Below are 22,916 nucleotides of genomic sequence, written 5' to 3' on the forward strand. Positions count from 1 at the left end.
GTGGTAGTAGGTATCAGCTAAAAATCATACCAAAACTTAAAAACACACAAAATAGCATATGCAAGTTCGTTTATAGCCTTGTTAATGTAAGCCAGACTTTCTCTCCGCAAGTCTTTTATTGTGTTTACGGTGTTTACAGAACATAAGAACAAAATGCGATATCATTATAGCATAAGCTTAACCAAGAGTGGAACTTTACATACATATTTCTACTTATATCCCTTTTCTTTCAGTTTCTACAAGCTTAAAGGATACTAGTTTGTAAAAAAAAACTTCCAAGAACACCTAAATTTTCAAATTCCACTTACCTTCTTGCGACATTCTTAGTCATTCACAAAACAAGAAAAAAAAACACCTAAACCTAGCTTTTATCCTTCTATGGGTTTTGGCCTCTGTCTCTTTTTTGTAATTCATTTGCATCCGTAGGTTCTCTTTCAGCAGACGAGTCTTCTCCCGTTGTAATATATATCTATAGACATCAAAATTTCAGTGAAATAAATGTTGACCAATGCATTAAAATTACAACCTTTATTCATTTCACCTACATCACACACATTTCACCTACAAACTCCACTCATCTCACCTACAACTTCCACTTCACGAACATCACACACTTACTTCACCTACAAACTCCACTCATTTCACCTACAACATGTACTCACTTCACCAAAAAAAAACGGATGGTAGTGATTCATTCTCAAAGCCTATAAATAGGCTTCTCCATCAATGGATAAAGGGGGAGAAAGAAGACCAATTGACATCACACCAAAACCTTGAAGCTTTGAAACTCTAAAGCTCTCAAGCAAATCCCGAAGGATCAAGAAAGCCCTCTTCGTTCTTCGTCAAATCCTCCTTCATGATCAAGCCTCGACGGCCCTTGAAGAAAGTGTTCATCGTTCATCATCCGTTCATCCTAAGATCAAGCCCTACAGGCCCTTTGGATCAACAACATCAACAAATCCACACACCCGTTCTTTAAGATCAAGCCCAAAAGCCCTTGAAGATCCGTTCATCAACCGTTCATCCTAAGATTAAGCCACGACGACCCTTTGGATCAACAACATTAATAAATCCGCATAACTGTTCATCCTTAGACCAAGCCTCAATGGCCCTTTAGATCAATAGCCCATCTGCATATCTACATTTTACGAAGATATAATAAGAGGATCAAATTGTAAAAGAGATTGTAACCCCAAAATCAATAAAAAATATATTTTGTACACGTGTTCTTGTTTTAGGAATTTTCGTGTTTACAAATTTGGCACACCCAGTGGGACAACCTTTCCCTCTCATCTCTTTCTCCGTTAAGGAATCCGAACACACCTCAAAATCCATGGCATCAAGCAAGGGACAAACCATTCTAGCAATCACCAAGGGAAAGATCTTGAGCACTTCCGATGAGAACGGACAATACATTGGCTCCACAACTGCTCCTCAACATGCCGCTTCAAAGTTGGTGCCACTAAGGGAGCAAGGGAAGCATCAAATGTGCGAGTCCATCATCAACCTAACCTCGCTGGGGGCACCGAAGCATGTTGCTGAGGCGTACAAGATAATATCCCAAAACGGCTAACGGGGTTTTTCGTCAGCACCCTGGATGTCTGAAAGAAAGTTATGTCTATTGGTTGCACAAGTCATGACCATCGGCGTTACCTCCATTGAAGAACAACTAGCTCAAATAAGTGAAGCAATTGCAAGGCTTACAAGGATCGTAGAGGAGAAAGACTTGCAAATCACCGCACGCATCAACTGATTGGAGGCGCAGAATGACAAAAAAGTTGACTGCGACCCAAAGGTTGATCCACTAAAGAGAGAAGCCGACGAAGAAGAGAAACCTCTGGTGGAGAAAGTCGAGGAGAAGCCAGACCAAGCAACGACACTCATAGGCTCTTTTTCCATATAACATATCCAGGACATGATTGCATTGCTATACTCAAAGCCAGGACATGATTGCCTACACCGTCAGAACACAGGTGGGAGGCACTTCGCAGGATACACTGCTGTACTCAAAGCCATACACCAAGAGGGTTGATAGCTTACGGATGCTGACGGGTTATCAATCGCCAAAATTCATACAGTTCGATGGAAAGGGAAACCCAAAGCAACATGTCGCCCATTTCATTGAAACTTGCAACAATGCTAGGACGGAGGGAAACTACCTCGTCAACCAGTTTGTGCGCTCGCTAAAAGGTAACACCTTTGACTGGTACACCGACCTCGAGCCCGAGTCTATCAACAGTTAGAATCAGCTAGAAAGGGAATTCCTTAATCGCTTCTACAACACTAGTCGCACTGTGAGCATGCTGGACCTGATCAGTACGAAACAGTGGAATGATGAACCTCTCGTCGACTACATCAATAGATGGCGTTCATTAAGTCTGGATTGCAAAGATCGGCTTTCTGAAACCTCAGCCATTGAGATATGCGTTCAAGGCATGCAGTGGAGACTACACTACATCTTTCAAGGCATCAAACCATAAACCTTTGAGGAGTTAACCACCCGCGCCCATAATATGGAGTTAAGCATTGCCCATCATGGGAAGAAAGAACTGATCGCCGACTACAAGAACGACAAAATTTTGGGGCCAAAGGCAGATAAGGCTACGTGGAAACCCACCAAGGAAGTAATGACAGTCAACACAGCTCCAGTCAAAATCTCTACACGAGGCAAAGCGATTCAAATCGAAGCTTTTCATGGTCAAGAGATGCGTAGACGCACTTTGAAGGAGCTTGAGGAGAAGACTTATCCATTCCCCGACTCTGATGTGGTTGCCATGTTGAAAGACTTGCTTAACAAAAAGGTGATTGACCTACTTGAGTGCAAACGGCCGGAAAAGATGAATCGCACTGACAATCCAAGGTACTGTAAATTCCATCGCTTCATCAGTCATTATGAAGCTGGCTCAAAAAGGAATCATCAAGCTAAATCTTAACGATGTGGTGAAGTCAAACTATACCACCGTCACTTCTGGCTCTTTTGACTCAAAATCTTCACCTTAACCGCTGGGTTCATGCTCCAAAACCATGTTGGTTAAGTCAAGTGAAGTTGAAGGATGTACTTATGTCACTCCAAAGAAAATGCATAAGAAGCATACGTGTCATCCACAAGTTCACCAATTGGAAAGAGGGTAAAACAGCTATCGTCAACCTCCAAAGCTACATGAAAGTGTTCAGGATGATGAAATTATGACACGAAGATTGTCCGTTGCCATCACGATGCGCGATTTCTTCCCTAAAGACTTTTTCAATCACTCGGTCAAGACTCCTTGCTATGAAGATTGCAAGGAATGCCTCTCCAAGATCGTTTGACAAATTCACAAAGCTCATCGTTAGCACAAGCATAAAAGGCGACAACCCTTGCTTGCATGAGTTGAAACTGCAAATGGCACTAAGACGCTTCTTGCCTGCATGAGTTGAAACTGCAAACGGCACCAAACACTCATTGCCTGCACGAGCTGAAACTGCAAATGGCACTAAAACTCTCCTTGCCTACACGAGTTGAAACTGTAAACGACACTAAACGCTCCTAGCTTGCACGAGTTGAAACTGCAAATGGCACTAAGACGCTCCTTGCCTACACGAGTTGAAATTGCAAATGGCACCAAACGCTCCTGCCCGCAAGAGCATAAACTGTGTACGGCAAAATCATCATCAAAACCATCACTCATTTGAATGACGTCATGACTTGATCCCTTCTCAACCAAGGTGTAGCAACGGCAGTGCAACAAGCAGCAACAAGAGGCACAACGATGTCACCATCGAGGGAAAACTGTGACCAAAAGGCACTACACAGCATAAACTTGCTGCAGTCTTTTGCATAACCCCACACGGTAAAAGTGACGTACTGGAACAAACTCCGAGCAGTAGCGGCAAAGAGCCCATAGCTAGCAGTAAGGCCAATGTGCACAACAACGTCACCACCAAGGGAAAACCATGACCAAAAGGCACTACACAGCGAAATCCAGCTGCAGTCTTTTGCACAGCACCATGCGGTAAAAAAAATGATAACGCATTGCAACAAGCACCAGGCAAACAGGACAGTTGCACCCACATCCTTATCACTCCGTCACTAATTGCAAATTCACAAGAAGCTGCCACCAACTGTGAACATGGTAATCCGTCAGAACAGCAAGGAAATCCATGAATGAAGAGAGCACCAATAATAAAATAATAATAATAATAATAAAATATAGGTTGTAAAAAAAAAAACAAAAAAAAAATATATATATCTATTTATATTATATACATATGTTGAAGTGTCTACTTAAAAGCCGCATGGATGAAGGAAAACGATCTCAGTCACAGCAGGCCCAAGTCCAGCTCTCGCCAAGCTCACCACACCCCACGGGCTGGCCCAGTGCCATCATCATCCCCACCTCGTTCGACACAGACGGATTCCCCAAGCCCAACCATTCGCACCATCCTCCTAACCATCAAATCTCGAGAAGAAGCAACTGCACCTCTGTCCACTTCAAGCTTGAGTCCCTTGGCTTCAACATCACCACCCATCTTCGGCCCTCGCGGTTTGAAGATTCGATCTTCACGGCTGCAGCAAATCCAAGCTCTTCCATAGCTGCAGCAAATCCAAGCTATTCCACGACTGGCTCATCATCTTTTTCTCCGCCACTAGTGCGGTCAGCCCTGGGGACATGGTTTTTTTTTATTCCTCGCTCCTTCGTTCTCGACCTACAACTTCAGCGAGACCAAGTCCGAGCGCCAGTGGTTCATCGAAGCACTCCACCATCCGTTGCTCCTTCTACAACGACCCTACTCTTCTTCTACATCATCATAGCCACCAGTCCATCTCTAACACCGAGACTCCTTTTTGGCCAACGACCAGCAGCCACGCCGTCCTCGCCCAAGCTACCATACCCTTTGCAAGCTTCTCCTATCTCGCTGCAGGTGGCTGCCTTTCATCCCATATAGCACATATATATATATATATATATATATATATATAAAATCATAAAAAAAAAACTATTGGTGCAGTGATTGTGCAAATGATGGTCTCCAGATAAGCAAATGAAAATGGTCCACATACGAAGAGTGCAGTACAGTGAGGAAGCCCACTGAGGAACCTAGCCATGCCATCTTCAAGCCACTACTCACAAATGCATGCTACTGTTAGCAAGTCAAAAAGAAAGAAAAGAAAAGGGGCGGTGGCGATAAAATCATTGAAAGATAGAAACAAAAATGGGGATGATGGTGCATCAGACACCATCTAAAAAAAAAAAAAAAAAAGAAAGGTTATGGGATGGTGCATGACATCATTTAAAACATAAAAATAAAAAAAATAAAAAAAAAGGAAGTAACACATCTTAATATGTTTTCTTTGTACTTAGCATAATACGTTGAATGAAATAAAGCATGTCTATTGATATCTCCGAGAAATTACAAATGCGTACAAAAATAAAAATTAAAAAATAAATAAATAATTAAAAAAAAAGAAAGAAAGAAAGAAAAAAAGAGGGAGCCTTCACAAAGGATGCTCACGTGAAGCCCCACTACTTGGCGAAACCCCAGGAGCATGAGGCATTGAAGATAGATTATTCGAAGCCTCAATACTTGGTTGAACGCTAGATGACGAAGGCAAAAGGTGCCTCTGGAAGAAACCACAAACCTCTGATGGTCACTTTGAATCCGACCTTCAAAATCTTGCAGTTGATTAAGCTTCCTCTTCATGCATGTCGAATTATTATTTGCAAGCATGTGCAAATCTCTATTCTCGCGCTTAAGCTGTCTGATCTCTTGTCTAAGATTTTTCACCTCGACCGTCAATGATTCAACTTGACGGGTTCAAGCAAGTAAGCGTTGGCCCATGTTGGACACAGAGTCCGCACACTGAGCACTGAGAGCTAGGGACTCTTGAATGACCAACTCATCGGACCATCTTGAAAGCAGCTTATTATCTCTAGAAGAGAGGAGGTTCCTAGCTACTACCGTAGCCGTTGTTGCATCCCTCATCACAGAGTCTTCACCTGTAAGAAGGCCATTAGAAGATAAGAAGGACGGCCACCATATATTACCTTGACGCGGTGCACCTGTATCACCGCTGAGACTCAAATCTAAGGAAATGTTAAATGGGTTAGCCATTTTGAAAGATGTTAAAATAAAAGGGTTGGATGGAGTAAAATATCAAAAAAAATACACTGGAGACGATTTTCACGAGTGGGCAATCTTCAAAGTGTGCATGTTGGATGTGATCAATACCTCTATAAAAGGAGAGGCAACATAGCCACCAATTCCAAAAAAATCGAAGAGACACCATTCTTCAAATTTTAAAAGCTGGATTTTCCTGCGTAAAGTTCATCAACACTTTTCAGACACAATCTCAGCTTTTCAGATAACGCGTGCAACTTTGTCAAAGATCTCTGACAAAGTTGAAAACGCGTGGAGTTCATTATTCCAACTACCACACTTTTGCCGACAAGCGTGGGTGACAAAGCCACACTTGCACCACTACCTGCTATTAAAATCCCTATATATGTCAACATTCATCCTCCATGGCAAGGCATACATCCAAAATGCATGACTCTTCTTCCTTGCCAAGAATGCAGCTGGAACCAAACCTCTCAATATGCTCAGTTTTCTTCTACCCTGAAAACACCTTTTCAACCGAGTCTTCAAAAACAAACGTATCTCATATCATTAGGGTCGAAAGTAAGAGTATCTCATAGCATGTCTTCTCCCTGTCCTTTTCTTTGTTCTTTTATTTCCCTTCAGGTCAAAGAAAAAGAGAGTAATCAGCCGGCACTTGGAATCAACCTTTCGACTTGGAACCGACTGCCTGGAAACCCCCTTCCCTGATTGCTTACCTAGCATTGCCCTCAAGTACTCATATTCAACCGTTGATGTACTTCCAAAGAAGACACCACATCTGCCTGGAAAACAGATGAGGCAAGTGAAGATGACACATCGAAGCATGTGGAGACAAGCGCAACAAATACATGTGTTGATCCATCCACTACTTCTTCAAAAGCAAACGTATCTCATATCATCGGGGTCAAAAGCAAAGGTATCTCATATCATGTTTTTCCCTTTGCCCTTGCTCTTGCCTTCGGGACAAGGAGAAAGAAAGCAATCAGTCGGAAGCTGAAATCAAACTTCCGATATGGAACTGATTGCTTGGAAGCTTTGCCTGGTCGCTTACCTAGCACCGCTCTCGAGTGCTCGTTTTCAACTGTTGATAGGTCTCGAATTCCCTCAGCGAATACTTCAAGATAGTTGACATGATGTCGGCTCTTTACACTGAAGCTGCCAAGCATGGATGAGTTGCTGAAAAGTGATGCTCTGAAGGACCATTTAAAGGCAAAAGGTTGCGCACCACTTCTACTATGCAAAAGAAACAAGCAGAGAAGAATGCAGCACAATGAGCTGGAACAAATCACTGTAGCACGACGCCCTCCCCTGCAGAATCGCATAATCCAGACGGAGGAGTTGATGTCATAAATAATAGCACTCAAATTAAACCCTCTTTTTGACAATTGAAGTATAGATATAAGTAGGGATCGTTCTAGGCCGGGGATTAGGAAGGATTGCTAATCTAATGAAAACTGACTCAAAGATACAAAAATATGCTTAAAAACACTTAAACAAACTCAAAGACTCTTAACTCAACATATATGACTCAAAACAAACTTAAAAGACTCAAAACAACACAAACAATAAAAAAGACTCAATTTAAACTCTAAGAAATAGAATTGGTTTTGACTCAAAATACTCAAAAACACACTATAAGACAGATTTGACACAACTAAGTAAAGGGGATTGGGTTTTGGACGAATTTAAGACAAAAACAAGTAACTAAAAGACTTAAGCAAAGTTTGGACGAATTTGGGGATATGGATGGGTGATTAGCTAGCTAGAGGATTCTTTTCCACACATGATACATTCGAACACAAATTGATTTCCAGTTGCTTTTTCAATAAACCATGAACCTCAACACCCCTGATTAACCGTGACATCACTAATTAACCCTCAGATTTTCCTTTAGTTATTGGATTGGATGACATCATACGACAACCCAAAGCATTCTTCAAAAGTTCCCTACATGACATCATAATATAGATACAATCAAAGATCACTACGTTCTATGAAAATCATAAGTATTGACAAAGCATTCGTAACTATGACATCATGATGCTCATGCTAGGAATTTACTTAACATGATTGTGAAAACAACCTTAACTACTTGTGAATATAAGTTTGTAACGATTATGTGAAACTCCCTTATATTCTAGCACCAAATTCATGCATGCAAACTAAGTATGCATCCTTAATCAACATACAAGAATAAGTTATCCATCAAACGGTTAAGTAAATTGCATTCACACTTTATGAAATCACAACTGGAATTAATCAATTCATATCACAAACATAATCATGGTTTCAAAGCCTCCCCCTAGCTAAAACAAGTTTAGCTCCTCATGTTTACAACAAAACAAAGAAAATATAAATTAAACATTGAAAACAAAGATTGAATACACCTAGAAATGCCCCAACAATCCAAGCTTGAATGGCCAAAACGTCCAAGGCTTCTCCTCTCTTCTTTCTCCTTCTTTGCTGCGGCACAAGTGTGTTTGGGTATGAATTATGGTGATGGATGGATAGGTTGGATGGTGTTAGAGGGTGGATGATGGATGAATGAATGGAGAGAATGAATATGGATGTCTAGAGAGCCTAATATGTGCGGCAGATTATGTATATATAGAGGGAGAAAGGTTAAAGTCTTACTCAAATGTTTTGGGAAAGAATTTAGCTCCAAATCCTCAAGGAAAAAGAGTAACAAATCAGAATCCCAATGGAAAAGGGAAGGAAAAGGTGCGGCAGCACCTAGGGAGAAAGGGAAAGGTGTTTTAATGCAAGGAAATGGGGAATAAGGGAATGTGGGGTGCGGCACATCTAGGAAAAGCAAGATATGTGGTAGATTTTGGAAGAAAATGGGGTAAGGAGGGTGCAGCAAAGACTAAGAGAAAAGGGACCTTTGGTTTGTGTCCTAAAATGCATAAGAAACCTTCAATGTTGCTGGAATTTAGGGACATTTAGGATTAGGAAAGGTTAAACCAAAATAGGAAACCTTGGCTTAACTTTCCTACTTTGATTAGGAATCCTAACATCTTTAAGTCTTCAATTTCGTCCATTCCTTTTGCTCCAAGCATATGCTATCCATTCCAAGTCCAATTTTGCTCCAAAAGGCTCCAAAAGGCACCTTCTTGATACCTTAGCCATATGAACCTATAAACACACGAAAATAGCTTAAAATACTAAAATAACTATGAATTAACAACATAAATGTAAGAAAACAAGCTAACTAAGTCGCCTAAATATGCTCCTATTAGGAGTTTAAGTCAAATCCAAGCTCGACAACGTTGTTCTAATCAAAGATCTCGAGAAGCCTCAACAACCTTCCGTTGGCACCATCACCAAAGAGCAAAGCCTCGCCATGTGACGCCATCAAATCGCCAGTACTTCTTCAAAAGAAAAAGTATCTCATATCATCAAGGTCGAAAGCAAGAGTATCTTATATCATGCTTTCTCCATGTCCTTTCCTTTGTCCTTGTTCTTATCTGTAGGGCAAGGAGAAAGAGAGCAATCAGCCGGTACTTGGAATCATCTTTCCGATCTGGAACCGATTGCCTGTAACCTCTTCCCTGATTGCTTACCTAGTGTTGCTCTCGAGTAGTCGTCTTCAACGATTGATACACTTCCAGAGAAGATACCACATCTGCCCGGAGAATAGATAAGACGAGGGACAATGAAACATCAATCTTATGGATCGTCAGCAAACGCAACAACTGCACGTGCTGATTCATCCCCTAACCCTCTTCAATATGAATTGGAAAGATTGAATAAAGAAACAGGCCATGACCTCCACTTCGTGCTTGCCTGCCATGTGTTCGAATCCTAAAACTATTCGTGGTCCTATTTTCATTCAAGATCAAGCCTCGATGGCCCTTGAAGAAATCACAAGTCCGATTCAAAATCAAGTGTTCACCATCCTTGAATCAAATTCAGAGGAGTAAGTTCAGACCTTTGGAGGAGACCAGAAAACCTTCCAGCCCAGTTCAAGATTAAGCCTGTGGAAAATCAACGATTGGAGGAAACCAGAAAAATCTTCCAATCGAATTCAAGATCAAGCCCCGACGGCCCTTGAAGAAATTTCCAGCACAATTCAAGATCAAGCCTCGATGGCCCTTAGATTGACATCTACATTAAGGACTTCAAAACACATATTCTACACATGACAAGTACATGTATACGACACGCCTTGAAGTGGGGGCATTTGTAGACATCGAAATTTCAGTGAAAAAATGTTGAGCAATGCATTAAAATTACAACCTTTATTCATTTCACCTACATCACACACTCATTTCACCTACAAACTCCACTCATCTCACCTACTACTTCCACTTGCTTCACCAACATCACACACTTCACCTACAAACTCCACTCATTTCACCTAGAACATCCACTCACTTCACCAAAAAAAATGGATAGTGGTGATTCAGTCTCAAAGCCTATAAATAGGCTTCTCCATCAAGGGATAAAGGGGGAGAAAGAACACCAATTGACATCACACCAAAACCTTGAAGCTTTGAAACTCTAAAGCTCTAAAGCAAATCCCGAATGATCAAGAAAGCCCTTTTCGTTCTTCGTCAAATCCTCCTTCAAGATCAAGCCCCGATGGCCCTTGAAGAAACTTCCCTCAACCTTCAAGATCAAGCCCCGACGGCCCTTGAAGAAAGTGTTCATCGTTCATCATCTGTTCATCCTAAGATCAAGCCCCAACAGCCCTTTGGATCAACAACATCAACAAATCCACACACCCGTTCTTCAAGATCAAGCCCAAAAACCCTTGAAGATCCGTTCATCAACTGTTCATCCTAAGATCAAGCCCCGACGGCCCTTTGGATCAACAACATCAATAAATCCGCATAACTGTTCATCCATAGACCAAGCCCCGACGGCCCTTTGGATCAATAGCCTATCCACATATCTACATTTTACGAAGATAGAATCAGAGGATCAAATTGTAAAAAAGATTGTAACCCCAAAATCAATACAAAATATATTTTGTACACGTGTTCTTGTTTCAGGAATTTTCGTGTTTACAATATCGCAGCGTTCGAAACAAAAAAATTGCAAAATACATCCCAGCTTTCAAAACAAAAAAATTAACCAACACCACTTCGGTGCCTAAAAATAAATAATAAAATAAAAAAGTAGAAGAAAAGTAATTTTAAGAAATAAAGCTATTTAACATATACCAATCATTGGTGTCTCAATGTTGAAGGCCACCGTTATCAGTGGCATTCCAATGTAAAGACACCAAAAAATAGTAAGAGTGAGTGCTTTATATCTATGGCCACCAATTGCAAATGGTCTGCAAAAAATGGTGTCCTATAAGCATAATTCTAGTAGAGTCAACAGGATCTGGAAACCGATCATTTCGACCAGTTGAGTTAATTCTCCTTCACGGCGATATGCGTTTATTACTTTTCGCTATGATGATAAAACTGCTTTAGGCTCTTTCTTGTACTTGAATAAGTGTTCTTGAAATGATTAAACTTTTACACGGGGATTATTATAGCGAATTGGAAATGGTAATACAGACGATTTTTGGATTGAGAAATGGGCTAAATGTAGTATTTTGTTTCATCATGCTAGCTGCCCACTCTCAAATGATATGTTGAAGGCTACTATAACTGATTATTGTTACAGTAATGGTTGGGATATTGGTAAACCATTACTTGTTTTACCAAAGGAGATTGTTGAACAAATTCTTAGCATTCCAATTGGTTTTTATGCTTTGGCTAATAAGTGTATTTGGAGTGGAACAAGTGATGATAAATTTTTGTTAAATCTACTTATATGTTGGCCATTAATTCTATTGGTTTTCCTAATAGGTAGAAAATCATTTGGAAACTTCCTATTCCTCCAAAGGTTCAGAGTTGCTATCTCTTGATAAGCATTTAACTAATGAACGAAGACTGAAAATGGGGTATGACTGATAACCATGAGTGTAAAAAATGTCCTTGTGGCTTTGAATTAGTGGCTCATGCTTTTAAAGACTGTCCTAAAACAAGAGAATTTTGGTGAAGGATGGGGATGTATAATCAAAGTCCGACCACATTAATTTTCATGATTGGCTTCATGTAATCTCACCGATAAACCTATCATATTGGGTTGGGGGTGGGTTACAATGGATGTTAGTTTTTTCCGTTGCTTGTTAGATTATTTGGTATTGACAAAATAAATTTATTTTTAGCAGGATTTTGCAATGGAGTTTTCTTTTTAAATCACCGCTTCTAATAATGAAGAGAAGGGAGGCTGCCGTATCCCTAGTTGTTGAAAATAATAGAGCAATTAAAGGGATCACCAACCTCTCATCTACACCTTTTACCTTTTAGTGACAGTTTTGATTTTATAGTTGGGATTTTTCAGTCTTTGATGCACCAAAATCACCATTGATATCTTATCATCTTTGTCTTTATACACAAAAGTCATAAAAAGCCGATGAAATGCTCTTTGATGTGTATTGTCAACATGGCACTTCGTGGTTGGATCAACTACGTGTATTTTACTAAGTGGCAAAACTCAACCATATGACGGGGCATGTTCATTCAAGGGGTTCTGATGGAAATTTCTTAATTTTTATTGAAAAACAAATTCTAATCAAGGGAAAAACAATGAGTTAGTCACTAACTTGGTATCAAACTTAAAAAAATATAGTACGTCTTTGTGATTTATGGGATTTATGTGGGTCGGATATGAGATCTTTCACTTACAAGTGAAGAGAATACCACTAAAGGATTGCATTAATTGTCATATTTTCCTTACTTATTGGAACATAAAGTATGATGTTGACATATCATTGAAGAAAATTGAGATTCTATCGTAAAACCAATTGGCAATATGAGGAGTAGCCCAATCTCTTATAAGTCCATACAAGATCTCTTATTTCATCAATGTGAGACTTATTCTTAACAATCATATGAACTAAATTTTCATATTTTATAAATTTAGGCTAAATATTAGCTGTAATTTTTATTTTTTTTATTTTTTGAGATGCATTAAGCTATATCCCTATAAAATTTATAAATTACGAAATGAAGATTCAAATTTAAGTCCAACGAAGGACATAATGATTTAACTAACTTATCTACGCTTAGGTAGTGCATGATGGATTTCAAAAACACAATGTTAATTAATTCAAATATTTCAAAAAGACGTTAAAAAAAGAAAGAAGAGAGTGATCCAAATGGGAGTCCACCAAGAAGTATAGATAAATATGGCATGTACCTTTTGGAGGGTTGCTTAACCTCCTCGGTTATATAAATTAGGAATAATAGAAGAAAACTTTTTTTTTTTTTCGAAAGTAGAATATATTACCAAGGTAATATCAATTGTACAGCCTAATGATATTTTTCTTCACTTGTAAGTGAGATGTCTTAGATTTGATTTTCGTAAAAAACAAATTTGAACCATATTATTACTAACTTATTGTGAGGCTGAACCTACCCTCTCATCCCTCATAATATAAATAGTATTGTTTGTTAAACAAAAAAAAAATTCCAATTGTATGATCATGAGATGGCGATATCAAAACAGAACAAATTAAAAGACAAGTCCTCTGTTTTGGCATCACCCAAAGAGCTTTGTTGCAATTCCCACACTTGCCCCCTTCCACTACCAAACAAATCCTCTGTTTGTCTTTGTTAGGGCATGTTTGAATTCTTCTAACCTTTGGGAATATTAACAAGTTTTTGGGCCACATCTGATTCCTTATCCACCTCAGGTCAAGACAAAATTCAAATAAAGTAGGTTTCTTAGAGTTTTTGAGGGACAGAATACTCTGTTTTAAAGTTGGCTCATCTTCTCACAAATTCCATGTTCCACTTGGGAAACAAGGACAACAAATCAATAAGGACAAAAGGACTCCTCCACGCACTGTCGACAACGAAGCCAAAGCCATGAGCTTCTGTCTCTCTTCAAAAACTCCCAACTTCCAATTTTATTAACATCCAAATCTCATAAAAACAGAGCAAAAAAACCCAGAAGAAGAACATCAGCTCTGTGCTCAAAACCCAGAAGGCTGCTTTCCTTGAATTCTCACGGGGTTCTGACTTCTACTTGGGTTTTTGATCAATTACAAAACCCACCAAGGATTTCCCTCTTCTTTCTTCCCTTGGTTAGTTCTTCTGCAACTAGTTTCTGTCTTCAGCTGCTTCTGTTGTTCTACTTGTGATTTCTCACGCGACTTCTCTCCTGAATTTCATTTGTTTTCTTTGGGAATCTAATCTTATTTTATCATAGGTTTTTTGCCCATTTTAGCCTTTCTAGTAGGGGTTTGATTGAATTTCTGATATTTTTCTTGGTACTGATAAAATCGAAACCCCTTTTTCTGATAGTTTGGGGCCTTCTTCGCATATTTGAGATCATACATTCTATAAATTCTTAGCCAATTAGGTGCTATTGCTTAGGAGTAAGGCCTGCTTTTGTCTGAAAAGCACTTTGGTTATAAGTGCTTTTGTTTGTTGTTGTTGTGAATGCTTGTTTGAGAGTACACATTTTTCTCAAATTGTGAATTCGTGCAATTTGGTTCTTGCATGAACACTAGGAATAGGGTACTTGTTTAGAAATCCCCTGAATTATTCGGCCAACTTTGTTATCCAATTAATTACCAAATCATTCTTGTTTGATATACATATGGCACCAATGTTTCAAGACGAAGGGTCGTCGTCCGCAACTTCATCTCCTCTCCAATGCTTTTCCATGATTTCGCTTTCACCTAGTTTAGGCTCACCATACCCTTGGCTTAAAGAACTCAAATCCGAAGACCGCGGTTTGTATTTGATCCACTTGTTGCTCACTTGTGCAAACCATGTTGCCACCGGAAGCCTTGAAAATGCAAATGTGGCCCTTGAGCAAATCTCCCAACTCGCCGCTGCTGACGGTGATACCATGCAGCGGATTGCTGCCTACTTCACCGAGGCTCTTGCTGATCGAATCCTCAAAGCTTGGCCCGGTCTTCACAGGGCACTGAATTCCACTAAAATATCTTTGGTTTCAGATGAAATTCTAGTTCGGAAAGTGTTTTTCGAGATGCTTCCCTTCCTAAAGGTGGCTTTTGTGCTCACAAACCAAGCTATTATGGAAGCCATGGAAGGGGAAAAGATGGTGCATATAATTGATCTTAATGCAGCTGAACCTGTTCAGTGGATTACTCTTCTTCAAGTTTTAAGTGCAAGACCTGAAGGTCCGCCTCATTTGAGAATCACCGGTGTTCATCAACAGAAAGAGGTACTGGATCAAATGGCTCATAGGTTGACTGAGGAAGCCGAAAAATTGGATATCCCATTTCAGTTCTGTCCCATAATCAGCAAATTGGAAAATCTTGATATGGACAAACTTCGTGTCAAAACTGGCGAGGCTCTAGCTATCAGCTCAGTTCTCCAGTTGCACTCCCTTTTGGCGTCGGATGATGGACTCCTGAAAAAGAAGTCCCCATTAGCATCAAGGGGTTCAAATGGAAATCACTTGCCAAGAGCATTGCAAATGAGCCAAGGCACATTGGGTGAGTTGCTAGAGAAAGAGATGGGTAACGGGTATAGCCCGAGTCCTGATTCAACCTCGTCATCACCGCTATCTTTAACTCCTTCGGCGAAATTGGATAGCTTTCTTAATGCATTTTGGGGTTTGACTCCGAAGGTTATGGTAATAACCGAGCAAGATTCTAACCATAATGGATCCACTCTGATGGAGAGACTATTGGAATCTCTGTACTCTTATGCTGCATTGTTTGATTGCTTGGAATCTACGATGTCAAGAACCTCATTGGAGAGACTGAAGGTAGAGAAAATGCTGTTTGGGGAAGAGATAAAAAACATTATAGCTTGCGAGGGATCTGAGAGGACCGAAAGACATGAAAAGCTTGAGAAATGGATTCAAAGGCTTGACTTAGCTGGCTTTGGAAATGTGCCTTTGAGCTATTACGGAATGCTGCAGGCAAAGAGGATGTTGCAGAGCTATGGTTGCGACGGGTATAGAATGAGGGAAGAGAACGGTTGTGTGTTGATTTCCTGGCAAGATCGACCGCTGTTTTCGGTGTCAGCTTGGAGGTGCAGGAAGTAAAACATGGAATATTGATACTGATCATCGCATAATGTTCGAGTTTCTCGTCTAATCATGAAGAATTTTGTCCAACTGAATCTGTCTGCATTTCATTTGTTCATGGAGGTTTCTTGTGTGTTCATTTTCTTTTCCTTATGTATCTAATTTATTACAAGTGCCGCTGATATTTGACACAAACACCCTATTAAGTTTTGTACAAAATCCTTTTTTTTGTTTTGAAACATATACAAAACCCCTCAAAGAACCCAATTAGGACGAAAAAATTCATCAGCTAGCCACTTGTCAGGTTCTAATTCATTCTTAGTGCGTGAAGCTTTTTTTTTACCCTCCTCCATTGAAATTATTTTTTTTTATTTTTTATTTTTGTATTTTGGAGTTGAAACCTCGGTAAGCTAGAAATGCGTTTTTCTGAAGTATTTGAGTTGAAGTGTTTTGTCCCCTCTCTACATCTCTCATCAGCCCATAGACAGATCTAAGATGTCTTTATGAAGGCTAAAAATCGCGTGATGAGAGATGTAGGAAGATTGTAATACAAACAAGTTGCAGGGAAGTCCTATATTAGGCCAGACTTTGACATCAACGACCCCATTATATGTAAAGTCCACTCAGCATTTTAGTGATCGAGCAATAGAGTTAGTGTTAAATAGTTAGTTATTAGGGAGAAGGAAAATCAGTAGAGATCGAACTTGCATCAGGATGCATAATCACGATTGCTTTCCACTACTCGATAAAGTGCCATATGCAGCTCATTATATACTTTAATCAACAGATCAAGAGATAATGGGATCATGGTCTCCCTCAAGCTTTGCGAGTACTAAACAAGGTAATGAGATTTTTTTAATGTAAACGGACCATGTACTGATGTACATTAAACATTACTTAGGGAACAAGAAATACATCAGATATCCACTAATAACTTTACCACTAGGTAAAAAATGGCATATTGCAACTGTTCCTGGCTTAATTTTAAGGAGTTGGAAAGCCAAATGCCTGCTTTAGTTCCATCCGCCTTGTCTGGTATCGATATTCAAAGCATTTTTGCTGATCCCGTTGTATGTGTTTTTTCCTTCTATCCAGTTCTCTTCACCAACAAGTAGAAGAAGCATTTGAAGAGCTTTATATCCAAATTTATATGCAACTGTCCAAGCCAGGATAACATCAACCATATCCTCTTGAGTGCATGTTGTTGGGGGTGAGGGATTTTTCAAGTAACATGTGATTTAGCTATAGGTTACTAAGTCAGAAATGTACAATTATAAAATGTTAAATAGTGGGATTTGAACTCGTAGAGTAGGATGCTAATAAGGGCTTATTTTTGGGGTTTAATTTCCTGATATCATTCTTCTCACCAAGGAGGAAAATATATAATGTACAAGAGTGATTTACAAGGAAAGAAACATCAAATAACATCTTTCCTAATTACAATTTGATTACAAGGATCCAAACAGGTAACTAAACTAATTACAAAAGGTCAACTCTCCAACATTCCCCCTCAAGTTGGTGCATAAATACCGTTCATGCCTAACTTGACAAGAGAGTTGTAGAACGCTTGACTTGCAACAACTTTAGTTAAGATATCCGCTAATTGATCCTCTAACTTTACGAACGGAAATTGAATAATATTCCCATCTAACTTCTCCTTAATGAAGTGTCGGTTAACTTCCACATGTTTTGTGCGATCATGTTGAATTGGGTTGTGTGAGATATCAATAGCTACTTTATTATCACAAGATAAATTCAAGGCTGAATTTGAAGGAAACCCGAGCTCACCTAGTAACCTCCGAAGTCATAATAACTCACATACTCCTTTTCCCGTACCCTTGTATTCTGCCTTTGCACTTGATAAAGCAATCATTTTCTGTTTCTTACTCTGCCAAGTCACTAAATTTCCTCCCATAAATGTAAAGTAACCAGATGTGGACTGACGATCAGTAACGTTGCGCATCGGTGTAACCTTCTACTCGACAATGATCATTCTTGGAAAACATGATGCCTCTACCCAGTGAGGACTTTAGGTATCGTAGGATGCATTCAAACGCACCCATATGTGCATCACTTGGAGAATGCATAAATTGAGTAACAACACTTACTGCATATGCAATATCTGGCTTGGTGTGAGGTAAATAAATTAACCTTCCAACTAACCTTTGATAACGATCTCTGTTAGTGGGAACTTGATCAAGGTGCACGGTAAGATGGTGATTTTGGATTATGGGGGTGTCAGCCGGTTTACAATCAAGCATTTCAGTTTCAGCTAACAAGTCTAGAACATATTTTCTTTGAGATAGAAATATACCCTGTTTAGATTGAGCTACTTCTATCCCCAAGAAATATTTCAAATCACCAAGATCTTTCAACTCGAACTTGGTTGCTAGGTAATCTTTGAGCCTTGAGATTTCCTCTTTGTCATCACCTGTAACAATCATATTGTCCACATAAATGATAAGTGCCGTCAATTTCCCCATTCGACGTTTCAAGAAAAAGTGTATGATTAGAATTGCTCTGCCTGAACTCATATTTCCTCATAGCCGTCCGGAACCTACCAAACCATGCGCGAGGTGATTGTTTCAACCCATACAACGCTTTATTCAACTTGCACACTACTCCAGGTTGTAAAATTGATGCATAACCAAGTGGAATATCCATATACACTTCTTCTTTACGATTACCATGTAAGAAAACAATTTTTACATCAAATTGTTGTAATGGCCAATCTAAGTTGGCCGCCAATGAAAGCAATACTCTTACCATATTAATCTTTGCTACCGGGGCAAATGTTTCTGTATAATCAACACCATACATCTAAGTGTATCCCTTAGCCACCAATCGTGCTTCGTATCGTTCAACGGACTTATCAACTTTGTACTTGATGGTGTACACCCATCGACACCTAACTCTCTTCTTTCCTCAGGGTAGTGGAACTAAATCCCATGTTTGATTTTTCTGGAGTGTAGCCATTTCTTCCTCCATTGCCTTGGTCCATCGATCGTCAGATAGTGCCTCCTTCAATGAACTTGGTGTGCTATCATTGGATATTTGTAGTACAAAAGCTTTATCGGGTTCTTATTATTTCTATGATGACACATAGTTAGCAATGGGGTATTTAGAGCTTTTCATCGTGTCCGGTGAATATTGATTGGGTGGCATTCCCCAGTTGTGCCTGAAAGGTAATTGATAATTCGGAACAACGTATACATCAACAAAGATAGTAAAGCTTACCTCTTGAATATTCTCAAAAGTATTGTCATCTGGTGGTACTATATTTGGAGACGAGGGGGAGTAGTATCAGTAGAAGTCTCAAAGTTGATAAGTGGCAGCATTGTTACCATGGGTGATGACGGCACTAATGTGTCTGCCGTTGATTATGTAGGCAGCACTACAACTATTGCTGGCTAGGCTGGCAGAGCAGCCGCTATAGGCTTAACTACTGGCTTGACTAGTGGCAACTGAAGATCAACAGTATCATCCATGGTCTAATCTTTCTCGTCATGCCGTGTCTCCTCCTGAGGAAGAAGATTGGAAGAATCCGAAGGGTAATGCATCTCGAACTCGAAAAAAGTAACATCCATAGTAACGTACATACGATGGAAATAAGGGTGGTAACAACGGTACCCTTTCTAATGGAGTTCGTACCCTATAAAAATACAACGAAAAGCACACAGTTCCAGTTCGTCCACTGATTTTTATGAAGATGAACAAATGCAACACATCCAAAAACTCAAGGCAGGAGTAAGAAAGTTGACGGTAGATGCACGAATGTAGCAAGGACTTGTAAGGGGGTAAGAAAATCTAGGACTTTGGATGGCAGGCGGTTGATAAGATAAGCTGCGGTCTGACGAGCAACATCCTAAGAGGAGCGGGGAACATGCCCCCAATCAAAAGTGAGCGAGCCGTTTCTAAGAGATAGCGATTTTTGCGCTCAGCCACCCCATTCTGTTAAGGAATCTGAGGACAGGTAGTTTCGTGAAGAATGGTGTGGAAGGTCTTAAAAGCTAAAAATATATCACTTTTATGCTTAAGAAGATATAACCATGTCATATGTGTGCAATCATCTATGAACATTATAAACCACCGAATACCAGATGAAGTAGTAATTGGAGATGGTCCCCAAACATCCGAATGAACAAGACCAAAAGGAATAACACTTTTATTAGAATTCAGCAGATAAGAAACACGATGACTCTTGGCAAGTATACAAGTGTCGCATTTAAAGTCTGAAACTGAACAACCAACAAATAAATCTGGAAACATATGCTGCAAATAACTGAAAAGTGGATTACCTAAACGGTGATGTCATAACCTTTTCTGACGCTGCTTGTGATCAATGGCTCCTTAGGCAAGGTTGTCCCGTCCTGTACTAACATCATCCACAAAATAGAGATGCCCCCTATTAGTACCTAGACCAATTATCTCCTTCTTGAGAATATCTTGTCTAAGACAAAACTTTGGATACATTAGCACACAACAGTTCAATTGTTCAGTAGCTTGGCCAGGAGACATCAATTTATGCTTTAGTGAATGTACAAGTAATGTATGAGGTAAAGAGAGAGTAGGCGTGATGCACACGGTGCCAGCGCCAATTATCGGTGAGGTGACTCCCTTAGCATTAGTAATATTACGTCAAAGTGGAACGGTATCACAAGCTAAATTAGTGGGATCATAAGTCATATAGTATATGGCACTGGAGTCAATGATCCATCCGGATGGAGTATCATCACTGTTCATATTAAAAACATAACCACATTTACCTGAAAACTCTGAAGACATGTCGGAAGAACTCGAAACAGGAGGAGGATCATCTTGAGATACCAAAGATAATTGGGACATGGGAGTGGCGAGATTGGCTTGCCCAAGCTTGGCTTGCTCGTCTCGTTCCCGTTGTTTCTGAAGCTTTAACGGTTCCCACCAGTCAGGATAGCCATGCAATTGGAAACAATTATCACGGCCATGCTTCTCACTACCACAGTAAGGACAACCACCACCCGGGATGGGTGGTTTAAGACGAGGAGGGTGGGGACCCGAGGTGGGTCGTGAGGTCGTCTTAATAGCAAAAAGTGAGCCATGTGTTGGGCTCGGTGCAGGTGACTTCTCGGGGGTGTGGGGATGAGGTAGAGCTGTGGCTCATGTAGCAGGCCGAGCCAAAATGGCTGCCCCACTTGGTAGCTATCCTTCGATATTCATCACATCTTGTCGCATTCCCTCCGGTGAACATAGGCAAAAGTTTGTTCAACAGAAGGAAGGGGCTCAGTTCGTAGAATATCACTATGAATTTTATCAAACATCTCATCCAAAGCAAAGTGTACACACGATCCGTTTGAACAATTTTATTATAAATTTCAATATCAGTATTGCACTTCATATGATTGGGTCGACGATAATCAATCTCTTGCCACAAAGATTGAAGATCACTATAGTATGTCTCCACCGGCTGTCCATCTTGCCTCATGCGAGAGGCCTTGCAAGTAAGATCATAGACTTGAGATATATCGGAGCTGTCATAATATGTGCGAGCAACCACGTCCCACACTTCCTTTGCCATCGGTAGTCGAAGAAAGTACCCAATCAAATTGGGTTCCATAGAGTTAATGAGCCAACCCTTCACAATGGCATTCTCCGTACGGCATTTGGTGAAGGCCAGATCGTCAATAGGTGGTTGGGGATTACTCCTAAACAAGTAGCCTAATTTTTCTTTTCCAGCAAGAAACATCTCAACAATTTGAGACCAAACTCCATAATTGGCACCATTGAGTTTGATGCCAATCGAAGCAGTAGACGAATCATGATGGACAATTTGTGTAACAACTTGCGGTATAGGTGGGGTAGGATTCATGGTAGCGTCGGTTAAGGTAGTAGTGTTTAGTGTAGGGGTAGAATCAGTTAGGATGGGGTTGTTTCCATCGTGGAGTGGTGGCAGGTTCTCCATGGGAGGGCCGAGTTTGCTTGAGGGAACGGTCACAGCAGAAATCCTAGGATCTCTGCTTTGATACCATGCTAATTAGGGCTTATTTTTGGGGTTTAATCTCCTGATATCAATCTTCTCACCAAGGAGGAAAATATATAATGTAGAAGAATGATTTACAAGGAAAGAAACATCAAATAACAACTTTCCTAATTACAATTTGATTACAAGGACTCAAATAGGTAACTAAACTAATTACAAAAGGTTAACTCTCCAACATAAGATTATCAAAATCGTTGATTTATTCAAATAAATACCGATGATTAAACGATCTCTATTTTAATAGGTTCTTTAAAAAAATTAAAAAAATAAAACGATTGATGGCAAGCCAAGGTTATCCACCTCTTCCAGGCCTAGAAAGGCTATGGGGAATTTCAGCTTGCCCGTGACCACAGTCAAGCAAACTCACCAGTTTGGCGCATCGAACCCGGGACCTCCCATATTTTTTTGTTTATTGGGAAGCCGCAGTCCGCGCCCTTACCAGTAAATAACTTGATGTGGTTATTTTAATAGATTTTTTTTAGTGATAATCTATTTGAATCGATTATATATATATATATATATATATATATATATATATATATATATATATATAAGTGAACTTTCATTATTTTCAATTAGGGACACTTGTTAAAAGTGTACCCTAAAAGTCATTTGATGTAATCTTGGGAATAAAACTTAGGGAGTCTTAATAAAAAGGGCTAGCACTATTCATTCTTAATCAAAAGGACATTTTGTGTATGAAAGGTCTATAATGGGCCAAGTTGTTTTCTTTATTTACTCTTATGCCATTATTTCTTTATTGTAGCGGGGTCCACAATGA

General features: G+C 39.8%; 1 protein-coding gene across 1 annotated transcript; it reads left to right on the plus strand.

The window, feature by feature from the left end:
- The first annotated feature begins 13,897 nt into the window (after positions 1 to 13,897).
- Positions 13,898 to 16,355, plus strand: LOC137715489 (scarecrow-like protein 3). Its single transcript, XM_068454836.1, has one exon. The coding sequence runs from the start codon at positions 14,710 to 14,712 to the stop codon at positions 16,132 to 16,134; it is 1,425 nt and encodes a 474-aa protein (XP_068310937.1). The 5' UTR covers positions 13,898 to 14,709; the 3' UTR covers positions 16,135 to 16,355.
- Positions 16,356 to 22,916: the final 6,561 nt, after the last annotated feature.

Source organism: Pyrus communis, chromosome 14, assembly GCF_963583255.1.
Source record: "Pyrus communis chromosome 14, drPyrComm1.1, whole genome shotgun sequence".
Lineage (NCBI taxonomy): Eukaryota > Viridiplantae > Streptophyta > Magnoliopsida > Rosales > Rosaceae > Pyrus > Pyrus communis.